At 41.6% G+C, this 22,722-nt stretch overlaps 1 protein-coding gene across 1 annotated transcript in view; it reads right to left on the minus strand.

Moving 5' to 3' along the window:
• Nucleotides 1-22,722, minus strand: part of ClC-b (chloride channel protein 7) — a 178,769-nt gene that overhangs the window by 28,302 nt on the left and 127,745 nt on the right. Inside the window, exon 14 of the mRNA XM_067150131.2 lies at nt 15,698-15,862. Within this exon, the coding sequence (XP_067006232.2) occupies nt 15,698-15,862 (165 nt within the window). The remainder of the gene's footprint in view (nt 1-15,697; nt 15,863-22,722) is intronic.

The raw sequence follows: 22,722 nt of genomic DNA on the forward strand, positions 1-22,722 counted from the left end.
GTGGAAAAAGGAAGGTGGTGATGTTTTGCCTCCTGCTTCAGAGCGAGGAAATCACAATGGTAATTCCAGTAACCAGACACATCCATGAAATAACGGGCTAGATGGTTCCCAAGGAGGGAATTAGATATTTTTCCACCAATAGAGCATGTCAAAAAACAGATCAAAACGAATAATTCCATTGTGGAGTTTTATCTCCCGTATGCAGTTATCAGACTGTGCCTCTTATAAGGGCTTCTGATAAGTTCACCTGCATACACCCCAGCGTCAGTGGGTAGGGTCTGTCACATCCCACTCTGATGAGTCTGGTGTCAGACCTAAGACAAAACGCTGGTTAATAGAGCAAACGTCTGAAAAGCGTTTTGATCTGTTTTTTAGATGGTTAGCTATCAAGAGTAATTCAGTGACGATACTGCCTGCAATGGAAATTCCTTGGATACCCGAAATGCATCAAAGTTTAGTCCACACTCAAGATGATTGAGTACGTGACGTAACAGACGACTCATCTCTCCCACAAAGCTTTCTTACTTTGGCGAATAAGAACTCGTGCCTTAGCTTGGAGTTTTTTTAGATGTTACCAAGTTGGCCACAGTAGGCTGCCTATGATAGCCTGTATGAACGCGACAGCGTTCCTTGATAGCTGCTGCAATTTCTTCGTTCCACCAAGGAATGAGTTTTAGGAGAGGAGTCTGAGAAGGACGGAATGGACTCCTCAGCAGCAGCAAGAATAACTTCTGTTATGCAAGTTATTTCGACATCTATGGTTCGCCTAGTCACGTCGTTAAAGATAGCTAGTGATATGATCTTTGGCCTATCAGCATGTTTAAGAATCCATAGAGGAAGAGCCGCAACTGATTTGTTTTCAACAAAAACAATGGGAAAATGGTCACTGTCACAGAGATCATCGTGTGTATTCCATCGAAACAGCAGAACCAACGTTCGGCTGTATAGACTTGCGTCCATGCGAGAGTATGTGCCACAACGTACACTGAAATGTGTTCAAAATACATAAATCCAGCTCTTACTAATGTTTCCAACTCCCTTCCCCAGGGGCAAGGCGCTTTAGAGCCCCATATGAGGTGATGGGCGTTACAATTGCCCAATAAGAGGAAGGGAGGTGGAAGCTCATCTATAAGATCAGTGACATTTACGTTAAGAGGCTGGCCTGGTGGAAAATGAATGTTACACACTGTTGCTATGACAGGCAGTGGTACCCACAATGCAACTGCTTCCAGTGGGGTTCTTAGAGGAACCTTTTCCTATAAGTATCAGAATGAAAATACCCACGCCACCGGACGCCCGGTAAGCATAATATCGTTCTGTCGAGTATAGTCTGAAATTTCTCAAGACCACATGATGTGGTCTGAGGTTTTCTCCTGAATACAGACTATACTCACCGCAAACTTACTAATGAGCTGGCGCAGCTCCGCAAGATGCCTGTCATAACCATTACAATTCCACTGTAACAGTGCCATAGTGTGGACTAAAAGAGCGAGTATTAGGTTATGAGCGACAAGATGCTCTTAAACCTAAACACAATCAATGTCTACATCCGTAGATGTAGATGACAGTTCGATGTCTATCCCGTCATCGACAGGCGATGGGACTGACGCCCAGAACTTCCGACGCTTTCCGGGGGAAGGAAGTCCCCCTACAAGGGGAGCGCGCAGGTTTTGGAGCAGGCGTACCTGCTGGTGCAGACTCATACCCTCCAGATCGAGGGCATGATTTCCCCTTCGCAGCAGAAGTGCGGGAACGTTCGGTAAGGGCGTTCCTCTTCTCAGTCTTCTTTTCATGTTTAGATGGGCTGGGAGATAATTTCCAGAAAAACTGAGAAAAGCCATTATGGTCTCATTTTCAATAATGATGATGAAATCCCGACATCCACCTCCCCACGGTAGAGAGGGGGCAATGACTGTTTATGACAATTTTGTTATATGCAGGTGGCTAAAAAATGAAGGGTCCGAGTATCTTCCGGTATAAGAAGATCCCCTCTACCAAGTGCCAACAGTCTCCTTGAGGGTGGATGAGCGGGTAGAGGTTAGGTCACTCTATTGTCCTTGGGACAGGAAATGGTTCCAAAAGGCGGAAGAACCTACAACTGGTCAACAGCATTAGGATGCGGAAGGCAACAGGAAACCACTGCATTAAAGATCCTGAAGGATATCCCTTCAAGTTCATATGGCATGGCTCTGTTTAACGTAAAATTATTATCTGGAGTTTCTACTCCCCCATTCGGATCACCGGGGGGGAATGTGCTTTGAACGGTGCTGTGACTAGAAAACCCAGCAGTTTTGGAAAGATAAAAGTGTCAAAAACATATCAGATGTAAGGCTTTTCAGGCGTCTGCTCTATTAACCAGCGTTTTGTCTTAGGTCTGACACTAAACTCATCAGAGTGGGATATAAATATAAATCTATTGGTAAAAAATATCTAATTCCCTCCATGGGAATTTAGAATTTTCCATTCGGAATTGCTAAGCGGGCAATAATTCCATTATGGAGATTTATCTCCCGTATGCAGTTATCAGACTGTGCCTCTTATAAGGGCTTCTGATAAGTTCACCTGCATACACCCCAGCGTCAGTGGGTAGGGTTTGACACATCCCACTCTGATGAGTCTAGTGTCAGACCTAAGACGAAACGTTGATTAATAGAGCAAACGCCTGAAAAGCCTTACATCTGATATGTTTTTGACATTTTTAACATGCTCTATTAGTGAAAAATATCTAATTCCCTCCATGGGAATTTAGAATTTTCCATAAGATAAAAGTGTACGACAACGAAGTTCAAATTGAAGGACATCCGAAGCTGGCACAACTGCACTTCAGAAGATGCTTTCCATGCTGCAACATCACGTTCGGAGCTGGCTATGTGGACTGCCAACCTCTGCTAGGAGAAAGCGCCTCAAGAAGAAGGAGGTCGACGATGCCACCTCCGCCAATTTGGGCATGGCTTTCGCCGACCTCTTAGGGGGGGGGGGGGGGGGGACTTGGCCTTCCCCCCTGCTGTGTCAGCTCAGGACTGCCAGCTGGCACAGGCTTCTAGTTGGTCGAAGGTTGAGTGACAACCCCCCCCCCTTTCAAGCTTTTACTCTTTGCAACTTTGCTCTCAGGAGCAACAGCCACCTTGGGCGCAGCGATCTTCATGGGTAAAGATGTCGTAAATGAACCTGGGAGACTCTGAGCTATCTGCTGTAGTCTAGTGTACTGGCAGGTTTATTCATGGAATTAAACTTACGGCGCACTTCCTGGTAGGAAGGACCATCCAGGGTCTTGATCTCCTGGATCTTCTCACTCAGATATGTCGGACAATTCCAGTCTCAAGAATGAAGACCAGAGCAGTTAGTGCACCTGTACAGAGTTGTGCACTCTTCCACGCCGTGAGCTCCTCTTCCACATGTAGCACACACAGACCGATTCGAACAAGATACCGTATGTCCGAATCTGTGACATTGATAGCATTGCATAGGAGGTGGGATGTATGGCTTCACATCGCAACGATAAGTTGTTGCTTTGACTTTGTCTGGTATCACTGACAACTTGAGAGAGACAATGAAGGCACCAGTGGCAACATCTTCACCATTGACTTTGCGCGTAATGCACTGGACGTGTGTCATGCCACGGTTCTTCATGCCTTCCACCAACTCTTCATCAGTGTTCAAAATAAGGTTGCGGTGGAAGATGAGTCCGCGAACCAGATTCAAGGATTTGTGCTCCTCCACTTTTACAGGGATTTCGCCAAAGTGGTCACACTTAAGCAACTGATCAGCTTGCAGTGCTGTCCTGGTCTTCAAAAGCAGACTGCCATTGTGCATTTTCTTGAGATCCTGAAGTTTGCCGTAGACGCCTTTAATGTGCCTACTAAAGAGGATCGACTTTACCAGCTAAAAATCGTGCCCATCGGTTCTGGTAGCAACCAGAAACCTAGGGAAGCTGGGACCCATTCCTTCACGCTGCGCATGTTCCCAGGAGGTTGAACCCCTCAAAGAATCAAAAGTTAAAGACTTCGGTGGGGGACCACCTTGGGCAGGTCGAAGAAGTTTCGAAGCCATGCCCGAAATCATCCTCCCCAAATGCCACCTACTCCGATCAGGGGTCTCTGTAGCCGAACCAAGCAGCCAAAGCAATACCCACCTGATTGTAGCCGGTACTGCCCGGGGTCCAATGTTGGACGATGCCTAATATGGAATGACTGAGGCACTGAGCACTAGGACTCCCTTCCTCCAATCACCCGCAATAGCATGTACCCCATAGCGTGTACAGAGTACTAAATATAAAGAAAAATTTAAAAAACAATTAATAATATGTCCTCCTGGCAATCAGCTGTGTGGGGAGCTGTGTTGTCAGGCGGATACTACTGCATGGGTACATGGCGCTCCCACCCGCCGATCCCTGGGTGGTCATAAGCAGGCTTTCGGGTGTAATCGCCCACGGAAGATGCCCATCTCCGAGCAGCAAGCACATCAAAAATTTTGAATCAGTCTACAAATAACCCTAAAAAACAATAAAAAATAAAGAGGGGACCATGACGATATGACCTTTTTAGTCGCCTTCTACAACAGGCAGGGAGCAGGGATTACCTGTGAATGTATTCAGCCCCTTCCATCCACAGGAGGTCCAACACATATCAAGCCGCAATCCATGTCCGCGCCTAGGTTGCCCCTTTTAGTTGCCTCTTACGACAGGCAGGGGATACCGCGGGTGTATTCTACACGTGCGTCCCCCACCTGCAGGGGGGTGTTACCCTTTTAGTCGCCTCTTACGACAGGCAGAGGATACCGTGAGTGTATTCTTTTCCTGTGTCCCCCACCCATAGGGGGTAAATTTTCATGTAATTCAGAAAGGTGCTGAGTCATTGACTCTGGTACTTTTCTTCAGAAAATGTTGGCTATTTTTTCAGCTGATGATCAGGTTGATGTTGGTAACTTGGTAATGTTGCAAAAAATGGAGCAAATTAAGTTTCTTCATTTTCTCTGACAATTCTCCTGGTCAGAACAAGAATCGTACTTTGTCCAGAGCATGCTGAATTTAACAGACACTGGTAGATTCAAAACAATCAAGCAGTTCTTCCCACTGAGAGGACATTCATTTTTTTCCATGCAACCAGAAGTTTAGTAGAATCAAACGCCCAATGAAATGCTCCAGCACGATTTACACAGTCAAACAGCTTTGTGAACTGATAATTGCCACAGTTATTAGACAAAACACACTTAAATGGTTGAAACTGAACAGATTATTGACTATGATAAATGGTGGCCAGTGCTGTAAAAGAAAACTGTGTTCTCAATTGAAAAAGCAGGATGACCATGCAAGGAGAGGGAACAGGTCAGTGTATCCAAATAACACAGATCGGAATATAATTATGGAAGAAAAGCTGCCATCCTGGCATCAAAATACATTCATACAATGTACTCAGGAGACGATCAGGGTTATTACTACAACACACTACTATTGTTTTAGGGAAATGACCATAGTGCGCGCAATTCCTAGTATTCGTGCATACCCAGCTAGCCATCTACCCATCAGGTAGGCTAAGATGGAGGATATAAAGAAGGCAATGAAGTACGTTCCATATGAATTCAGAAACTTTTATGATGAAATAATGCTAGTGCCTACAGATTGTGATTAAATCACAAGTAATGGAATTTAAAGTTATTTTTAGTAACGTAACAATCTGCTGATTTTTGTAGTAGTCTTGACAATTATTTATGTATTGCAGATGAAAATTATGTATTGGAATAAATTTCCAAATGTGGTTTCTGTATTCCAATATCTGTTTTTGAGTATAAAAGTTAAAATTTAATAAAATAAATAACACGTATCAGTTCTTGATTTTATTGCAGAAAGGGACCTCTGTCAGCAGTATTTAAAAATTATTTCCTGGAAGTAAATGGAGTCCATTTTGGTTTGTATGTATGTTCAGTCCGTTAGTGCTTCTGCTGGTGGGATCCTCAACAGCTCTTCCATCAGCTGTCATAGATGGCTTAGGCATTACTGAAGAAGCGTACTAGGGAAATGAGGAGTGAGGTAGTTTCCCGTTGCTTTCTTCACCCATTTTGGTTTAGAGAAATTTAAATCATTCATTAAATACAGGTAAACAACATGACAAAAGGATAACCTGTATAACTCAAAATTAAACTGTTTTTGATATATTTCTCAAAACTATAGAAGAGTGACTTAGGTCCCTTTCTGAAATAAGATGTTCATTTATAATTGTACTAATATCAGAAATTATCTGCAAATGCTTCCACCTTGGATGCTGATGTAGAAGCTAAAGACCAATTCTAAAACCTGTGAACACTACCATCACTAAAGTACAACCAAGAGACAAGATCTTACTACTTGGTGATTTCAATGCCAAAGTTGGTAGAGATCACCCACCAATTATGGGGCAATGTGATAAAAAACATGACTTGGAAACTATAATGCCAATAGTCTACTGTTCCTAGGTTTATGTGCTGAACAATAACTATTACTAATACTCAGTTTTGCCCGCATAATCGCTACAACCATTTGGATGCATCCTCGCTCAAAGCACTGGCACATCCTTGACTATATCATCACCAGGCAATGTGATAAAAAAGATGTCCTTGTTATAAGGACCACAAGAAACATCTAGGACTGCTGGACAGATCATAAGCTCCTCCTTTGTCGGTTGAGAATCTTAATCTATCGCAAACCAAACAGATCTATCCACAACCTGCCCAGAAAGAAATTCAATACTTTTCAACTTCAAAACAGAATCCATTGCTACAGATTACAGAAATGCAATCTCAAACTAGCTAGTCATCCAGTCAGCAGTTCTAGTACAAATCAGGAGTGGGCTACGCTTCAGAAGGTCATCACTGAGTCAGCTGAAGAAACAATTGGTTTTGTGAAGAAAAAAAAAAAAAAAGGACTGGTTTGATGAAAATAACGAAGAAATTAAGTGTCTGATCAATGATAAAGATCTGTCTTCCAATGTGAAGAAATCACATTTCTGGGAACTTAAAGGAAATGTCAGGCACAGGTTGGGGAAATCAAGAATAACTGGTCGCAACAAAAAGCTGAAGAACTGCAAAGACTATCTGATGCCCGTGACTTGCAAAACCTCTATGCTGGCATAAAGGAGATATATGGTCCAATTTGATCTTCATTGGGGTCATTGAAGACTGCTGACAACTCCATCTTAACTGATAATGAAATTTTAGAGCGTTAAAGAAGGAACATTTCTCCGCGCTTCTAAATCGTGCCTCCACTGTTGCTGAGGACTTTCTTCACAATGTCCCTTAGCAGCCCCAACAACCATGGATGGCAGTTCCACCCACATACAGAGACTTCAGCAAAGCACTCAACTAAATCCAAGAAAGGCTTCTGGTCCTGACGACATCCCTCTGAAGCTGATACAACATGTGGGTATACCCTTGAAGATTAGACTTTTCACACTTGTCCTCTTGATTTGGGAAACTCTAGACATACCTGAAGACTTGAAGAATGCTACCATCATCACTGGGTAGGGTTGAGGCTCTGGTCATGGGGGATTCTATCGTTAGACATGTCGGGAAAGTGTGTGGAGGAAAGGGTACCAGAGTAGAGTGTTATCCAGGAATTAGGTTAAGGCAGATGCTGAGGAAAGTAGAAGAGAGGGAGGAGGGAAAGGAGAAGGTGGTAGTGTTTCACGTGGGTACTAACAACGTAAGACAAGCAGGTATAAGTACCAACATAGTTGGGGATGTGTGGGATCTGGTAAATGCAGCACGGATGAAATTTAAGAAAGCAGAGATTGTTATCAGTGGAATTCTGTGTAGGAGGGATACTGACTGGAGGGTGATTGGGGATTTAAATGAGACTATGGAGTGGGTATGTGGGAAATTGGGAGTGAAATATCTAGATCCTAATGGGTGGGTACGAGATAGAGATCTGCGCTCAGATAGCCTTCACTTAGACCGCAGTGGTACATACAAGTTAGGAAATTTGTTTAGAATGGGTATAGGGAGGTACATTCAGGGAAACAGTGTGGCCTAGGGAGCGGTGTTAAAGGAACAAGGAACTGGAAATCAAGTAGGGATGAAAAAACTGTTAGTGCTCAACTGTAGAAGTATTGTAAAGAAAGGAATAGAATTAAGTAATTTAATAGATATATACTTACCAGATATTATAATAGGAGTTGAATCATGGCTGAGAAATGATATAATGGATGCAAAAATTTTCTTACGGAAGTGGAGGGTTATCGTAGAGATAGGATAGGAATGGTAGGAGGGGGAGTATTCATTCTCATGAAAGAAGAATTTGCAAGCTACGAAAAAGTTAAAGATGACAAGCACGAAATTCTAGGGGTAAGGCTGATTTCTAAAGATAATAGGCAACTTGATGTCTTTGGAGTGCACAGACCAGGAAAGGGTAGCACAGATGCTGATTCAGAATTATTTGGTAAGATAATCAGCTATGTGGGAAACGATAAGGAAAGGAACGTGATTGTAGCGGGTAATCTCAATTTACCAAATGTCAATTGGGAAGGTAATGCGAACGACAGGAAGCATGACAAACAAATGATGTGTAAAGAAGTGGAATCAGAGAAGGCTTTTCGCTGATGATGATGTTCGCAGATGATGTTATTCTGTACAGAGTAATAAATAAGTTACAAGATTGTGAGCAACTGCAAAATGACCTCGATAATATTGTGAGATGGACGGTAGGCCATGGTATGATGATAAACGGGGATGAATGTCAGGCTGTGAGTTTCACAAATAGGAAAAGTCCTCTCAGTTTTAATTACTGCGTTGATGGGGGTGAAAATTCCCATTGGGGATCATTGTAAATACCTAGGTATTAATATAAGGAAAGATCTTCATTGGGGTAATCGCATAAATATGGTTGTAAATAAAGGGTACAGATCTCTGCACTTGGTTATGAGAGTATTTAGGGGTTGTAGTAAGGATGTAAAGGAGAGAGCTTATCTGTCTCTGGTGAGACCCCAACTAGAGTATGGTTCCAGTGTATGGGACCCTTACAGGATTACTTGATTCAGGAACTGGAAAAAATCCAAAGAAAAGCAGCTCGATTTGTTCTGGGCGATTTCCGACAAAAGAGTAGCGTTACAAAAATGTTGCAAAGTTTGGGCTGGGAATACTTGGGAGAAAGCAGACGAACTGCTCGACTAAGTAGTAATCAGTAGTGAATGAATCTTCAAGAAAGGCGATCATAGTGTATGTGGGAACTACTGTGGTATATCACTTTTGTTAATTACAGGTAACATTCTCGCAAGAATTCTATTAAACCGTCTCCAAGTTATCTCAGACAGGATTTTGTCCGAGTCTCATTGTGGTTTCCAAACCTCCAGAGGCACAGCAGATATGATCTTCTGTGCTAGACAACTCCTAGAAAAATGCAGAGAGCAACAGCAGCCTCTGTATTTAGTTTTCTATGATCTGGAGAAAGCCTTTGATTCAGTACCAAGATCTGTTATGTGGAAAGTATTGAGACATTTTGGATATGCTGAATGTTATGTGGAATTGGTTCAAGCTCTTCATGATGGCATGTCTGGACAGGTTCTTCATGGTATCAGATTCGTTCCCTATCACTCATGGATTGAAACAAGGCTGTGTGTTTGCTCCTACACTATGCACTGAACATGGCTGCCATGCTGTATGAATCATCTGCAAATAACTAAAGCACGGAGATTAAATTTCGTTTTGATGGAGGCCTTTTGAATCTGACACGACTTTGCTCACAAAGACGTACTCTGGTTACCCGGGTGACAGAACTGCAGTATGCCAATGACACCACATCTCCTGCTCTAACATCTGCAGAACTACAACAGTCAGTCGACTGCTTTAAAACTGCATGTGATCACTTTGGTCTTGCCTTTAATGCAAAAAAAAAAGAACTAAGGTACTTGCACAACCTGCCCTACGATTAACTCTTCCTGAGTTCAGTATCTCCATCTTAGACAACACTGGAGCAGGTTTATCACTTTTTATACCTTGGAAGCACCTTGTCTAAACAGTGTACCTGCGAAACAAGATGTTAAAAGAATTAGGGCTGCTCATGCAGCATTTGGACGGTTAATGTCGTCCTCATGAACAATGACCTAAAACTGCATAACAAACTCAGAGTGAACAAAGCTGTTCTCATTTTCACACTACTGTATGGCTATGAAACTGACACTATTGTCGTGATATAAAATAAACTTGAGCACTTCCACCAACAAAAAATGAGATATGTTGAATATCAAGTAGGACAGTGTGACAAACACTGCAGTTCTCGAGAAAGCACAGTTAAACAGCACTGAGGCAATAGTCATCGCTCATCAACTGAGATGGTTAGGCCATGTTCACCGTATGAGTGATACCAGGCTTCCCCACAAAATTCTTTATGGTGAACTTTGCTCTGGCAGTAGACCTTTTTTTTTTTTGCTAGGGGCTTTACGTCGCACCGACACAGATAGGTCTTATGGCGACGATGGGATAGGAAAGGCCTGGCAGTAGACCTCATGGAGCCTCTCTTAAGCGTTTTATGGACCAGCTGAAACACATCATGAAATCAATATACAGACATGGGAAGAATGTGCTGTGGACCGTTCACTGTGGCAGAACACTACATCCACTGCTGTCAACTTGTTCGAAAGAACGCCGCAGACATCAAGAGGCCAAGCGACAAGCAAGAAAGCTCCGTCAATTACAACTCCGCCTTCCTGCATCCATTCAGTGTGATTTGTGTGGGCACATGTTTTATGCCAAGATTGGTTTGTTTAATCAGCGCATACACATCCATAAACTGAGTTAAACTGCTCACTTTATGCAGAAAGAAGTTATTGAGTTACAGCCAACGATGAATATCAGAACTGCTCAGATTACTTGAGTTTCACGAGGCCATTTTGCGCCTTCCCAATGTAAACACAGCGTCTAATATACGTTCCACAGAATGCCTGCCTAAACTCACAGAATAATATTCAGAAGACCATGGATTCCCTAAAGCCTAGGTATTGCCCGAGAATCACAAAATACTTAAATTCTTCCTTCATAACAGATTAGACTTGGAGTAAACATTATGTCGGAACAGTTCTGACATACGAGCTCAACAGAAAATCGCAATGTTGGAACATTTACGACATAAGAGCACTAAGGGTTTATGAACCTCTGGGCGGATATACTGCTTTTCTGAGACGTTCTTGGTATTTGATTCCAATCATCTTCAGAATATCAGAGGATCTGGGTAACTTGCCACAATTTACTTGTTGGAGTTACAATTCAACACAGAATTAAAATTTGTAGTAATGATATTGTCACACAACTACAATTCTTCACAGTTTTAACAGGTGTATTGGATTTATCAAAATTGTACCATGTACCATTGAGTATCAACCTATTTATTTTTCCATAATTTATTTCTGACTTTTTCCTTTTCACAAAAATGTATTTTTTATATTTAGGTACTGACAACTTTCCAGATCAGAAGTTTTTTTTTTATTACACACTGTAAGCTAGTACAAAGTATACTGTGTACTTTGGGCAGATCCTAAATTGAGGAAGTATTAATAATGTTATTGGCTTTACACCCCTACTAACTACTTTTACGGTTTTTGGAGGAGGAAGTATCACTTGTAATAAATATTTCCACTGCAAGTTCACAATATTTTTACAATAATATGCTGAAATTAGATAGAAACAAACCAAAAGAGGACTGCAATTTAAGAATCTCATAACTGATCAAATATTGACTTTACAGTACAGAAATATTTAAATTAGAAGTCCACCTTAGTCAATACACAAATGGTGTCCAGCTGCATGGCTAAATGGTTAGCGTGCTGGCCTTTGGCCACATGGGTCCCAGGTTCAATTCCTGGCAGGGTCGGGAATTTTAACCATAATTGGTTAATTTCGCTGGCAGGGGGGCTCGGTGTATGTGTTGTGTTCATAATCATTGCATCTTCATCATGACGCGCAGGTCGCCTATGAGCGTCAAAAGTCCTGCATCTGGCGAGCTGAACTTGTCCTCTGACATTCCTGGCACTAAAAGCCGTACGCTTTTTTTTTTTTTAAATTATGATCTACTAGTGCCATATCTGGTCCCCCAGATGTTGGCAATCACCCTGAAAAAAACATCCCATTCTTTAGAGTAGTTCGGTGTTGATGCAAGGCCAGTTTTGATGTTTTGGAGCCATGACATCGGTGGTCTAACTGCTCATCACTTGCCTTCTATTATGAGATATAGAAACCCGTACTTTCTACCTTGTAGAACATAGCCTAAATAAGCCGTTTTCCTGGCTTCGATGATGTTTGCCAGCTCACGCTCAGATCTAACTCTACTTAACAATTCATTTCTTTTCTTTCATCCATTCACTTTTCCAGATTCTCTCTGGGTAGGGTAGTGTACCAAAGCCCTGCACCTTACTTGATCTTTCCACCACTCCTCTTCTAGTACTTTATTGCTATCGACTCCTCTACTGCAATACAGTCCACAACAGAGCTCCTCCATCTCATTCTAGGCCGTCCCCTAGGCCTCTTTGCAGTCTCTGTATCCATGAATGTTCTCTTTGGTATTCTCTCTCCTGGCATTCTCATATGTCCACACCATTTCAACTTTGCTATATCAATCTCTTCTTGAAGTTTTCATACTCCCACGGTTTTCCTTATTTCCTCATTTCGTATTCTATCTCGTCTTTTCCTTCCCTGTATGCTCCTCAAGAACCCCATTTCAGCTGCTTGTATCTTACTTTGGTTCCGCTTAGTTGACGTCCAGGCTGCTGAAGAATAGGTCAGTATAGCTTTATAATAGGATGTGTATAAAACCTTTTTGCACTTCAGAGGCACATCTTTGTTCCATACAATGTCTCTCGCACACTGGTAGAAACTTGCAGACTGCTATATTCTTAAATAAATTTCTCCATTCAAATTTCCATCTTGTGAGATCATGCTGCTCAAATACATAAAAATTTTCACTACTTCAAGAGGTTCATATCCTATTCTTATTACTCCTCTGGAATTTCTGTTACCTCTCATGATCGAAGTCTTGCTTTCCACAGTGCTAATCTTCATTCCGCTTAAGTGCATCCAGTATCCAGTATTCGGGAGATAGTGAGTTCCAATTCCACTGTCGGCAGCCCTGAAGATGGTTTTCTGTGGTTTCCCATTTTCACACCAGGCAAATGCTGGGGCTGTACCTAAATTAAGGCCACGGCTGCTTCCCTCCCACTCCTAGCCCGTTCCTGTCCCATCATCGCCATAAGACTTTTCTGCGTTGGTGCGACGTAAAGCAAATTGTAAAGAAAAAGAAAATCTTCACTCCAAAATTTCTTCTGTACTCCCTCTTCATTATCTCCCCAAACTACAATGTCATCAGCAAAGAGCACAGACTTTACTTGCTCGCCCATCATCTTCTCTTTGACATTATGTAGAATTCTATCCATGATGAGAATGAAGAGTAAGGGAGACAATACACTTCCCTGTCTTAAGCCTGTCTCAACTCTGAACCATTCAGTTTGACCAATTTTGGTTCTAACACAGCATTTGCAATTTTGATACAATGCTATTATCTGCATTGTTTTATTCCCAACCTGTGCCTCTGTCAAATGTTTTCCATACCAAATTCCTTGGGACACTGTCATATCTAGAAATGTTACTCCCATGTCCTTTCCATATTCCCAATACCTTTCCATTATTTGACGCAATGTAAATATTGGGTCAAATGTGGACATGCCTCTTCTGAATTCATTCTGGTGTTCTGCCAGTTTTCCCTCTACTTTGTCTCTTATTCTTTTATCCAAGATTCTTTCAAGGATCTTAGCTGTATGAAGTACCAGTGTCACTCCTCTGTAATTTTAACATTGCTTTCTGTCTCCTTTCTTGAAAATTGGTATAATGACCCCTTTCGTCCACTCTTTTGGAACAGTCTTTTCTCTCCATATCACTCTGAAGAGTCTTTATTATTGGTTATATTGGTTACAAAATCTGTCCAGTGTATTCCGAGCATTCTCCTATGTAACAACATTTCAAAGGCCTCTAATCTGTTCATGGAGAAAGTTTTGACAGTCCAGGTCCCCAGTCCATAAAGCAGTGTTGACCATACGTAACATCTCAACAGCTTTTGCCCGAGTCTTAGGTTTAGATTATCATCATAAAAGGATGATCTCATCTTTTGGAAAGATGATCTGGAAATCTCAATATGGTGTCTGATCTCTTTTTCAGGCTCCAGACTATCTTACGGTGCTCCCAAGGTATAACTCACTCATTTAATGAAATGGAGACACCTTCAGGGTTGGTTCTTCTAAATACCATGAACTTGGTTTTTGTAGTATTGATGTTTAGACCCTATCTTAATCCACTGAGATGAATTCTACTGAGCAGTCCTTCAAGACCTTCAATGGTGTTGCATAAAATAAAGGGTGCCATCTGCATACCTAATATTGTTTATGATGATTCCATTTACTTTCACACCTTGTTCAGTATCATACATGACTTCTTTCAATATAGAGGTTGAATAAGAGCACTGAAAGTATGCAACCTTGGCATACTCCTCTTCTGACACTTATCTCCAAAGTTCTTGTTCATCCAATCTTGACCGTGGCTTGCTGGTTCCAGTCAAGATTTTGTATGATGCAGATATCTTTTATGTCTGTTTCCTTCTGATAACCAATGAAACATGCAAATACATCTTCGCGTTTTTCTCAGCATCCTTGAAGGAGAACACTGATTATGAACAATGCCTCCCTTGTACAAAAGCCATTTTGGAACCCCATTTGGTTGTCGCCCATGTGCATTTCGCACTTGATCTCATGCGTGCATATACACTGGCAGAAAAATATATCCACACACCATGAAATAAGGAATGTAGAATACGGAAAGTTTGGCAATATATTTGTCAAGGTAACATATTTAATTGATTAAATACAGGTTAATATCCGCGCAAGAAAAGCCATCGCATATGTGCCGTGCTGGTCCATTAACAACCGGTGCAGTCACCTGACTGCTGAATGCAGGCATGCAAATGTGCATGCATTGTGTCATACAGGTGCCGGATGTCAGCTCGAGGGATGGAGTTCCGTGCCTGTTGCACTTGGTCGGTTAATACAGGGACGGTTAATGCTGGTTGTGGATGACGCTGGAGTTGTCTTCCAACGATGCCCCATATGTGCTCAATTGGGGACAGATCGGGGGATCAAGCAGACCAAGGCAACATGCTGACACTCTGTACAGCATATTGGGTTACAACAGCGGCATGGGGTGGTGCATTATCCTGCTGGAAAACACTCCCGGGAATGCTATCCATGAATCCATGAACAGGTGGAATCACTACACGGACGTACACTTCTGCAGTCAGGGTGCATGGGATAATCACGAGAGTGCTGCTGTCAAAGGAAACTGCTCCCTAGACCAGAACTCCTGGTGTAGATCGAGTGTGTCTATGCCACAGACAGGTGGAATGCAGGCATTCACCTGGCCTCCTCCTAACCAACACACAGCTAACACTAGCACCAAGGTAGAACCAGCTTTCGTCAGAAAATACAACAGACCTCCACTCCATCCTCCAATGACCTCTCTCTTGACACCACTGAAGTCGTAGACGGCAGTGGTTTGGAGTAAGTGGAATGCATGCCGCACGGCATTTGGCTTTGACCATATTATTATTAATGTTCAGAAAAACATCCTTTTGTACTTAGTGAAATGGTATGTAATAGGACATGCCTAGTTAAATTCACACTATGAAGTTTTCTGCACTTACCTCAATGGTAGGATAACGAGGATAGGCATTCCAGAACATCTTCATAGAAACCCTCTTAGGGTTCCAAATTTCTACCGACTCATTGAAAATTCTATTCTGCAGCAGCACTATCAACTGGGACCTCAAAATGATGCCACGGAAGGTCCCACAAGATTTCACATCACCCTGAAACACATGCATATCCACTACACATAAAAAGATATTACTGGGCAATCTAAGGTAATAAACATAAAACATGTGCAAAATGAAATCCTTATATTCCTTCAACTTTCATTCTTAAGGAATGTTGTAATGCCAGAATGCCCATATTTTAATTTGCTAGTGTATCTCCTGGTGGTCTAGTAAATAAAAAATAAAACAAAATATTATCCTGCAGATGCAAATAGAGGAAAATGGATTACTGTATATTTATTATAAAATGTCATTCTTCTGCTGTTTCCTCAGGGTGGGGTAATGAGGATATATATTTCACAACTACCTTAAGACAACCCAGGTCTCTCACATTAAATTATTCTCAATCTCACAATCTTATCTCATAACAATGTTAGAGATACACTTCAACCTATATGGCCAATATAAGTTTTAGAAATGAATGAACAAGTGATAAATCAAGTTGTATGTAGAGAGATGCTTGTTGGTCTTCAGCCCAAAAGCTGGTTAGATCCTCAAATACCACCACCAAATGTTATATGGTTATAGAAAAACTGCAGAAACCAATGGCAGTGCCATAATGTTGCATACTACGGTTGATTTGTGAAGCAGTTTGCCACTGCATTGCTTGCTGGGCCACAAAATTCTATTGCAGCATGACCAGACGTATAAGCAACAGATTTCACAACATCCAGATGCACAGCCATGTTCTGAATGACACTTCTCAGCAGATTCCATATTCTCACAGCCATACTTCAGTGAAAGCTACATTTTGCTCTGGCCTGTAAGGTGAAATGTAGAGGGATAGGAACATGGAATGGAACACACAGCAGGATAAACACAATGGCAAGTAAGTATGGAAAGAGGGACTAACAGAAAGAGGAAACAAGGGAAAACATGAAGACATAAAAGAACAAGGATATTCTATGAGTCGGCGAGTGAAATGTTAGAAGTTTAAATCATCGTGGTAGGTTAGAGAATCTGAAAAGGAAAATCAATTAAAATTAGATATAGTTGATATAAGTGAGGTATGTTTGTACCACACTAAGGTCTCCTTGGGTTGCACCATTCTATTATCGTATTCTTTAGGATGTCAATGACAACCAGTCTATACATTTCAATGTGACGTAATATTCATTTCTCTTTGACAGATGGCACTCTCTGACTATCTGAAATTGTCAAAGCATTTCTATCTCTCGAATGATTATTATTTTGCTCTCACTTGGAGAGGCAACAATGTCTGGTGTGGTGAGGATTGAGACGTTGGACAGTGGCATAAAAAGTATGAATTTATATAGTATTTTTTGTGGAATTACTGTCCGCCCTATTGGACTTCCTGCCTTGAGTCAATATTGATTATTATATAGGGTTCTGCTCTTCAAAATATAAGGTATTTATTACACTTTGGGGTCTGTCATAGTTATTCTGATCTTGTGTTTTGATTTTCTGTTTTGCAGACTTGTGTATTTCACTCGATTGCGAGTCATTAATTTAATATATATATTAAATTAAAGTTTCATTAATTTTGAGTGTTTTTGTTTTATACATGAAAACGGAAAGTGATACCGGTCAGTGTAACTGGTGTGCATGCATGTGGCTTCGATTTGAGACCCCTGATTATTTTTCTTTGAATCTTCGGCAGGCTGAGCTTGGTCAACACTGTTTTGGTTTGACGCTAATGCTGTGCATTTCATGTTCACCTTTGAGTTAGGGTGATATGAATTCGACATGTGGCGTGAATTGTGTGCGATGGTTACGATTGTGATTGGATGAGCCTGGACTATTTTGCGGCAATCGAATGTCACAGTCTGGGATTTTGTTCAAGCTCAGGTGCCTGCGATCTTGTCTGTCATGCTGTACGAGCGTACTCGTATTGTGTCTTGACACTGACATTATACTGGGTTTGTTTCATCATGGCCTCTACGCTGTGCATGCATGTTTGTGTGGATTGTTTGTGAAGATTTGTGTTATTTTCCATCTCTCATGGGTGCTAGTTTAGCTCCACAGTTACTCCTTTATTTACATTTGCTCTCGGCTTTAATTGCCTGATAGTCCTTTATATTAAAAGATTTTTCCTTTCTGTTTAGATGTGTCAGTGTTAGGTATGCTTGTTGATCTCCATAACTATGGCAACCTCTCATCCTCCTTGCTTTTGTTTTGTGTTATCTACTGGTTTTACCCTTTTGTTTTGCTCTCTGGGGATATAGTCTCTACGGACCAATTGTTGTGGCCCGAGGCTTTTGAAATGGCGACGGTGGCTCAAGTTTAGCATTACCATAGATTCCCTTTTTGCGTGATTTTTTTGGAGTGAGATGTGTTCTTCCACACGAGTCCACCCTCTTTATTACGGAGAAAGGAATGCTTTATGTTACGAACTAATTCGTTGTTCCGAGGAAGATTTAGTAAGATTGCTAATGTATTTATCAAGCTTCGTAATGTTACTACAGCAACCTTATTGATGTTTGTTAAAATGATGTGTGTGGTCAGAAGGAAAGATGACTGCACGTATAATAATCTCTGGGATTGATTATGTAAGGAAGTTGTTCTCTGCATCCCCTGTTTCTTTTGTTCTTTATTTATTCGCAATTTATTTGTGTTAATAAATCTTTTCATTTGATTCTATTTTTCACTGGAGGTTCAGTTCCAGGCAGTTTCTGGTCTGTTCCGACCTAGTCCACGGAGCGTGCTCTCACACACACACACACACACACACACACACACACTGGTAGGCCTTGGATTTATGGCCGCACATTGGTGTGACACGAAGTCCAGCCGACGAGTACCTGTGTAATAAACACCCTTTTCACGTACGAGAATGAGTATGTTTACTAAAATATAGGTATTTATGAATGGCCTGCATCGAAAAAGAAAGGGGAGTTCGCTTCTCAACGTGACCATAGAAGGTAATATCAGAAGCTGCACAAAGCCACAATGGTACGGACTTTCGGGAATCGAAAGTGCACTGGCCGAGATTCGAACTGCGGCCATTTTTGTGAAAGGAGACAACACCGCACGTCGAATGCATGCAGCAATGAATGTTTTCTAAAGCTTATTCTAAAAGTGCAGTTTCTGATACAGTTCTACAATTATGCTCACAAGAGAGGAACGTCATAACAATCTATAATAATATTATAAAAGGAAGTGTTTGTCTGTCTGTCTGTCTGTCTGTCTGTCTGTGTGTGTGTGTGTGTGTGTGTGTGCGCGCGCGCGATGCCCAGCAAAATCTACAGCACGTAGAGATCTGAAATTTTGAACATAGGTAGATGGAAAGGGGTCCGAATGCACCTCAAAGCTGGAATTTTCATTTTCGCTTTCGTTGGCGAGTTAAGAACGAAAAACCATCGGAAAACGTGCATTGGGATATGACAATCCAACGTGCTGTCACCAAGATTAAATGCATAGAGTCGCTGTCGCTAGGCAACGTACATAGAGATAGGTAGAGAACACAATATTCAAGGAGCCATTTTACGTCCAGGACATAGGAAACTGTTTTTGGTCTTATATGGCGTGAGGGCATATGACGGTGTTGATGATTCGTCCGTCGGATCGGGACGTTAAGTCTTGAGCTATTCGAGAGGAGTGGCATATGTGCCGGCGCCGGGTTTCATCCTCTTCATTCTTGCTATCATATATCATGCCATTCATTTCTTTCAACAAGCAACTTTTATAAGAATTACCCGATGTTCTACACATTTACAAGTCAATCGACTACAAGGCAGAGCTTCGAAAGACTTGGAGTCACCTGGAGTACCCTCGAACATCTTAGAGCGGACGATTGTAGCACCAATTATCCTTCTTAAGAATAAGAATCCTGCCCTCTGCAATGAACACGACTCTGAAACTGATGACTAATATTATTGAAGACATTCTCCTGATTGGGCATGCCGCGAGCGTAGTAATATTCATTCCTCGGATTCGAATAATTTCTTCGGATATACAGTTTAAGTTTAGATCTCTGCAGTGTTCAAAACAAAATATCTCTGTAATAATAAAGCAAGCATAATCTTCTTCCTCTTCTTACTAAATATAAAAATGGATGTATGCATGTGTGTGTGTGTGTAAATGACACATCTCCTCCTAAACCACTGCAGCAATTCCATCCAAACTTGGTACACTTATGACTTTATCTGGAGACGAGCACTGTGGGGGTAAGCCATCCGTAGCTCCCTTAGGGGAGGGGGGTCGGGGGCAAGGTATAAAAATAATCGGAAAAAGTGCCGAATCCACAGTTTTCGGGGTCGCTGAGATGAACAGTGACACTCCCCATTTTTCAAATGTCAAAGTTCAGCTCCCTTTCGCATGGGGGCGGGGGAGTGATATATAAAATTAAATGAAAACAGTGTCGAATACATAGTTTTCGGGGTCGCCGAGGTGAATTGTACACTCCGGATTTTTAGTATTAGGAGACAAACCACGTGGGGGTAAGACAGCCCAGGAACCCTTAGGGGCAGGGGGGGCCAGGGGCTGAGATATAAAAATCATCGAAAATAGTGTCGAATCCATACTTTTCGGGGTCGCTGAGATGAACAGCGACACTCCGGAATTTTTTAAAGTCCAAGTTCAGCCCCCTTCGTGGTGGGGGGCGTTGGGAGAGTTATATATAGAAATAATAATGATATATAGAAATAGTTGATACAGATGTTGATTCCCATTGGGAATTTGTAATATTTGTTCTGAATGAGTAAATTTATAATACCAATATAAATGGTCCGTTATTGGACATTATAAATTTTCCAGCTAACTCATTCCTGGTTGCCAGTGTTTCGCCCTCGTGTGCTAGGCTGGGCTCATCAGTTGGTACCTAGCACACCTACCAAGACGCATGGCTAGTGCATACTGTGGAGGCCACTGCGTAGGCTAATTGTAGCCACCGGCAGTGCCAATGCACTATGAGACACTCTGCCTCACTACTAAAAATTGATGCCTGCTTGGCCATCAGATGATACAGATGTTGAGCGTCTCACAGTGCATTCCCAATGGGAATCAACATCTGTATCATCTGATGGCCAAGCAGGCATCAATTTTTAGTAGTGAGGCAGAGTGTCTCATAGTGCATTGGCACTGCCGGTGGCTACAATTAGCCTACGCAGTGGCCTCCACGGTATGCACTAGCCATGCGTCTTGGTAGGTGTGCTAGGTACCAACTGATGAGCCCAGCCTAGCACACGAGGGCGAAACGCTGGCAACCAGGAATGAGTTAGCTGGAAAATTTATAATGTCCAATAATGGACCATTTATATTGGTATTATAAATTTACTCATTCGGAACAAATATTACAGATTCCCAATGGGAATCAACATCTGTATCATCTGATGGCCAAGCAGGCATCAATTTTTAGTAGTGAGGCAGAGTGTCTCATAGTGCATTGGCACTGCCGGTGGCTACAATTAGCCTACGCAGTGGCCTCCACGGTATGCACTAGCCATGCGTCTTGGTAGGTGTGCTAGGTACCAACTGATGAGCCCAGCCTAGCACACGAGGGCGAAACGCTGGCAACCAGGAATGAGTTAGCTGGAAAATTTATAATGTCCAATAACGGACCATTTATATTGGTATTATATAGAAATAGTGTCGAATACATAGTCGCTGAGATGAATAGTAACATTCCGATTTTTTTAAACTCAAAGTTTAACCCCCTTTAGGGTAGGGGAAGGGGGAGTGAGATATAATAGTAATCGAATATACTGCCGAATCCATAGTTTTCCGGGTCGTTGAGATGAATAGTAACATTCCGGATGTTTAAAGTCTAACTTCAGCCCCCTTTGGCATAGGGGGTGAGAAAGGGTGAAAAAATAAATTGTTAGAAATGACCGAGATGATGGACGTGTGTATGTTCCAGTATGATTTTCAAGTATGACTTACTACCTGGAAAACGTACTGTGGGAGTAAGACGCCCCTAGAACCACTAGGGAAGCGGGTAAAATATTATCCACACTAATAAATGGAAGTCTGTTTGGCGCGATCTATATATACTGTACTAATATATATATACATAAATTAAGGCATAAATATGAAACCAGACGTAAATTAGTGAGACCATTCTAGGCATCTTAGAAATTTAAAATTCTATGTTTGAAGCTGTCGCATAAGTATCTGAAAAGTAATGCACTGTGTGAAAATCTTACACAAATTTCACCCTATTCAACGTTTCTAAAACATAATGAATTGTAGTAGACAAGTGCACCTGTCATCATCACAACTCCACAACTCGCACTTTACATTGGAAACATCGTCTGTGGACCTCCTTATGCTTTTTCTCGGATAACGCCAATTTACAACCTGATGACTTCAGGATCCCTAGAAAAATATCAAATTCTCATAATTCTCTGAGGGGTACATGCTGGGAGTTTCAAACCTGCATAAGAACACAGTCGGTGATATTTATCCAGAACCTACAGGTTTTATGGGCTTAAAAGCTTCCTTAAAGTCCTGATTTTTAACCCATTCCCCCATATCAAGATAGCAGCACAATCTCCCAGACAAGTTAGAAAATTGAAATTTGGCAAAATTATAGCTTTTAGCATGTAACCGACAGAAAATTTACGAGATGTTTAAAAATTTTATTTTTTACCCCCGAAAAAAATATCGAAATATGGAGGCAATTTTAATGACGCTGCAGTCCTTCCTTTCGATGTATTTCGTGGCTAAACGGTAAGTCGTATCACAAAATGGATAGCACAATCTCCGTTCAATTTAGAGTGAACTACAACTTCGGTCCTAGGACCTTTTGTCGTATCTCTATCCCTTATACATTAAATTTCTCTCTACTTCTGGATTTACCTAAATTTTGCACTTTGTACACGTACAATTGATGGCTTGATTCACTTATAGGAAACATGGGATCATCAAATTCTACATGAATATTGGCCCACCCA

This window comes from Anabrus simplex, chromosome 6 (genome assembly GCF_040414725.1).
Source record: "Anabrus simplex isolate iqAnaSimp1 chromosome 6, ASM4041472v1, whole genome shotgun sequence".
Taxonomy (NCBI): Eukaryota; Metazoa; Arthropoda; class Insecta; order Orthoptera; family Tettigoniidae; genus Anabrus; species Anabrus simplex.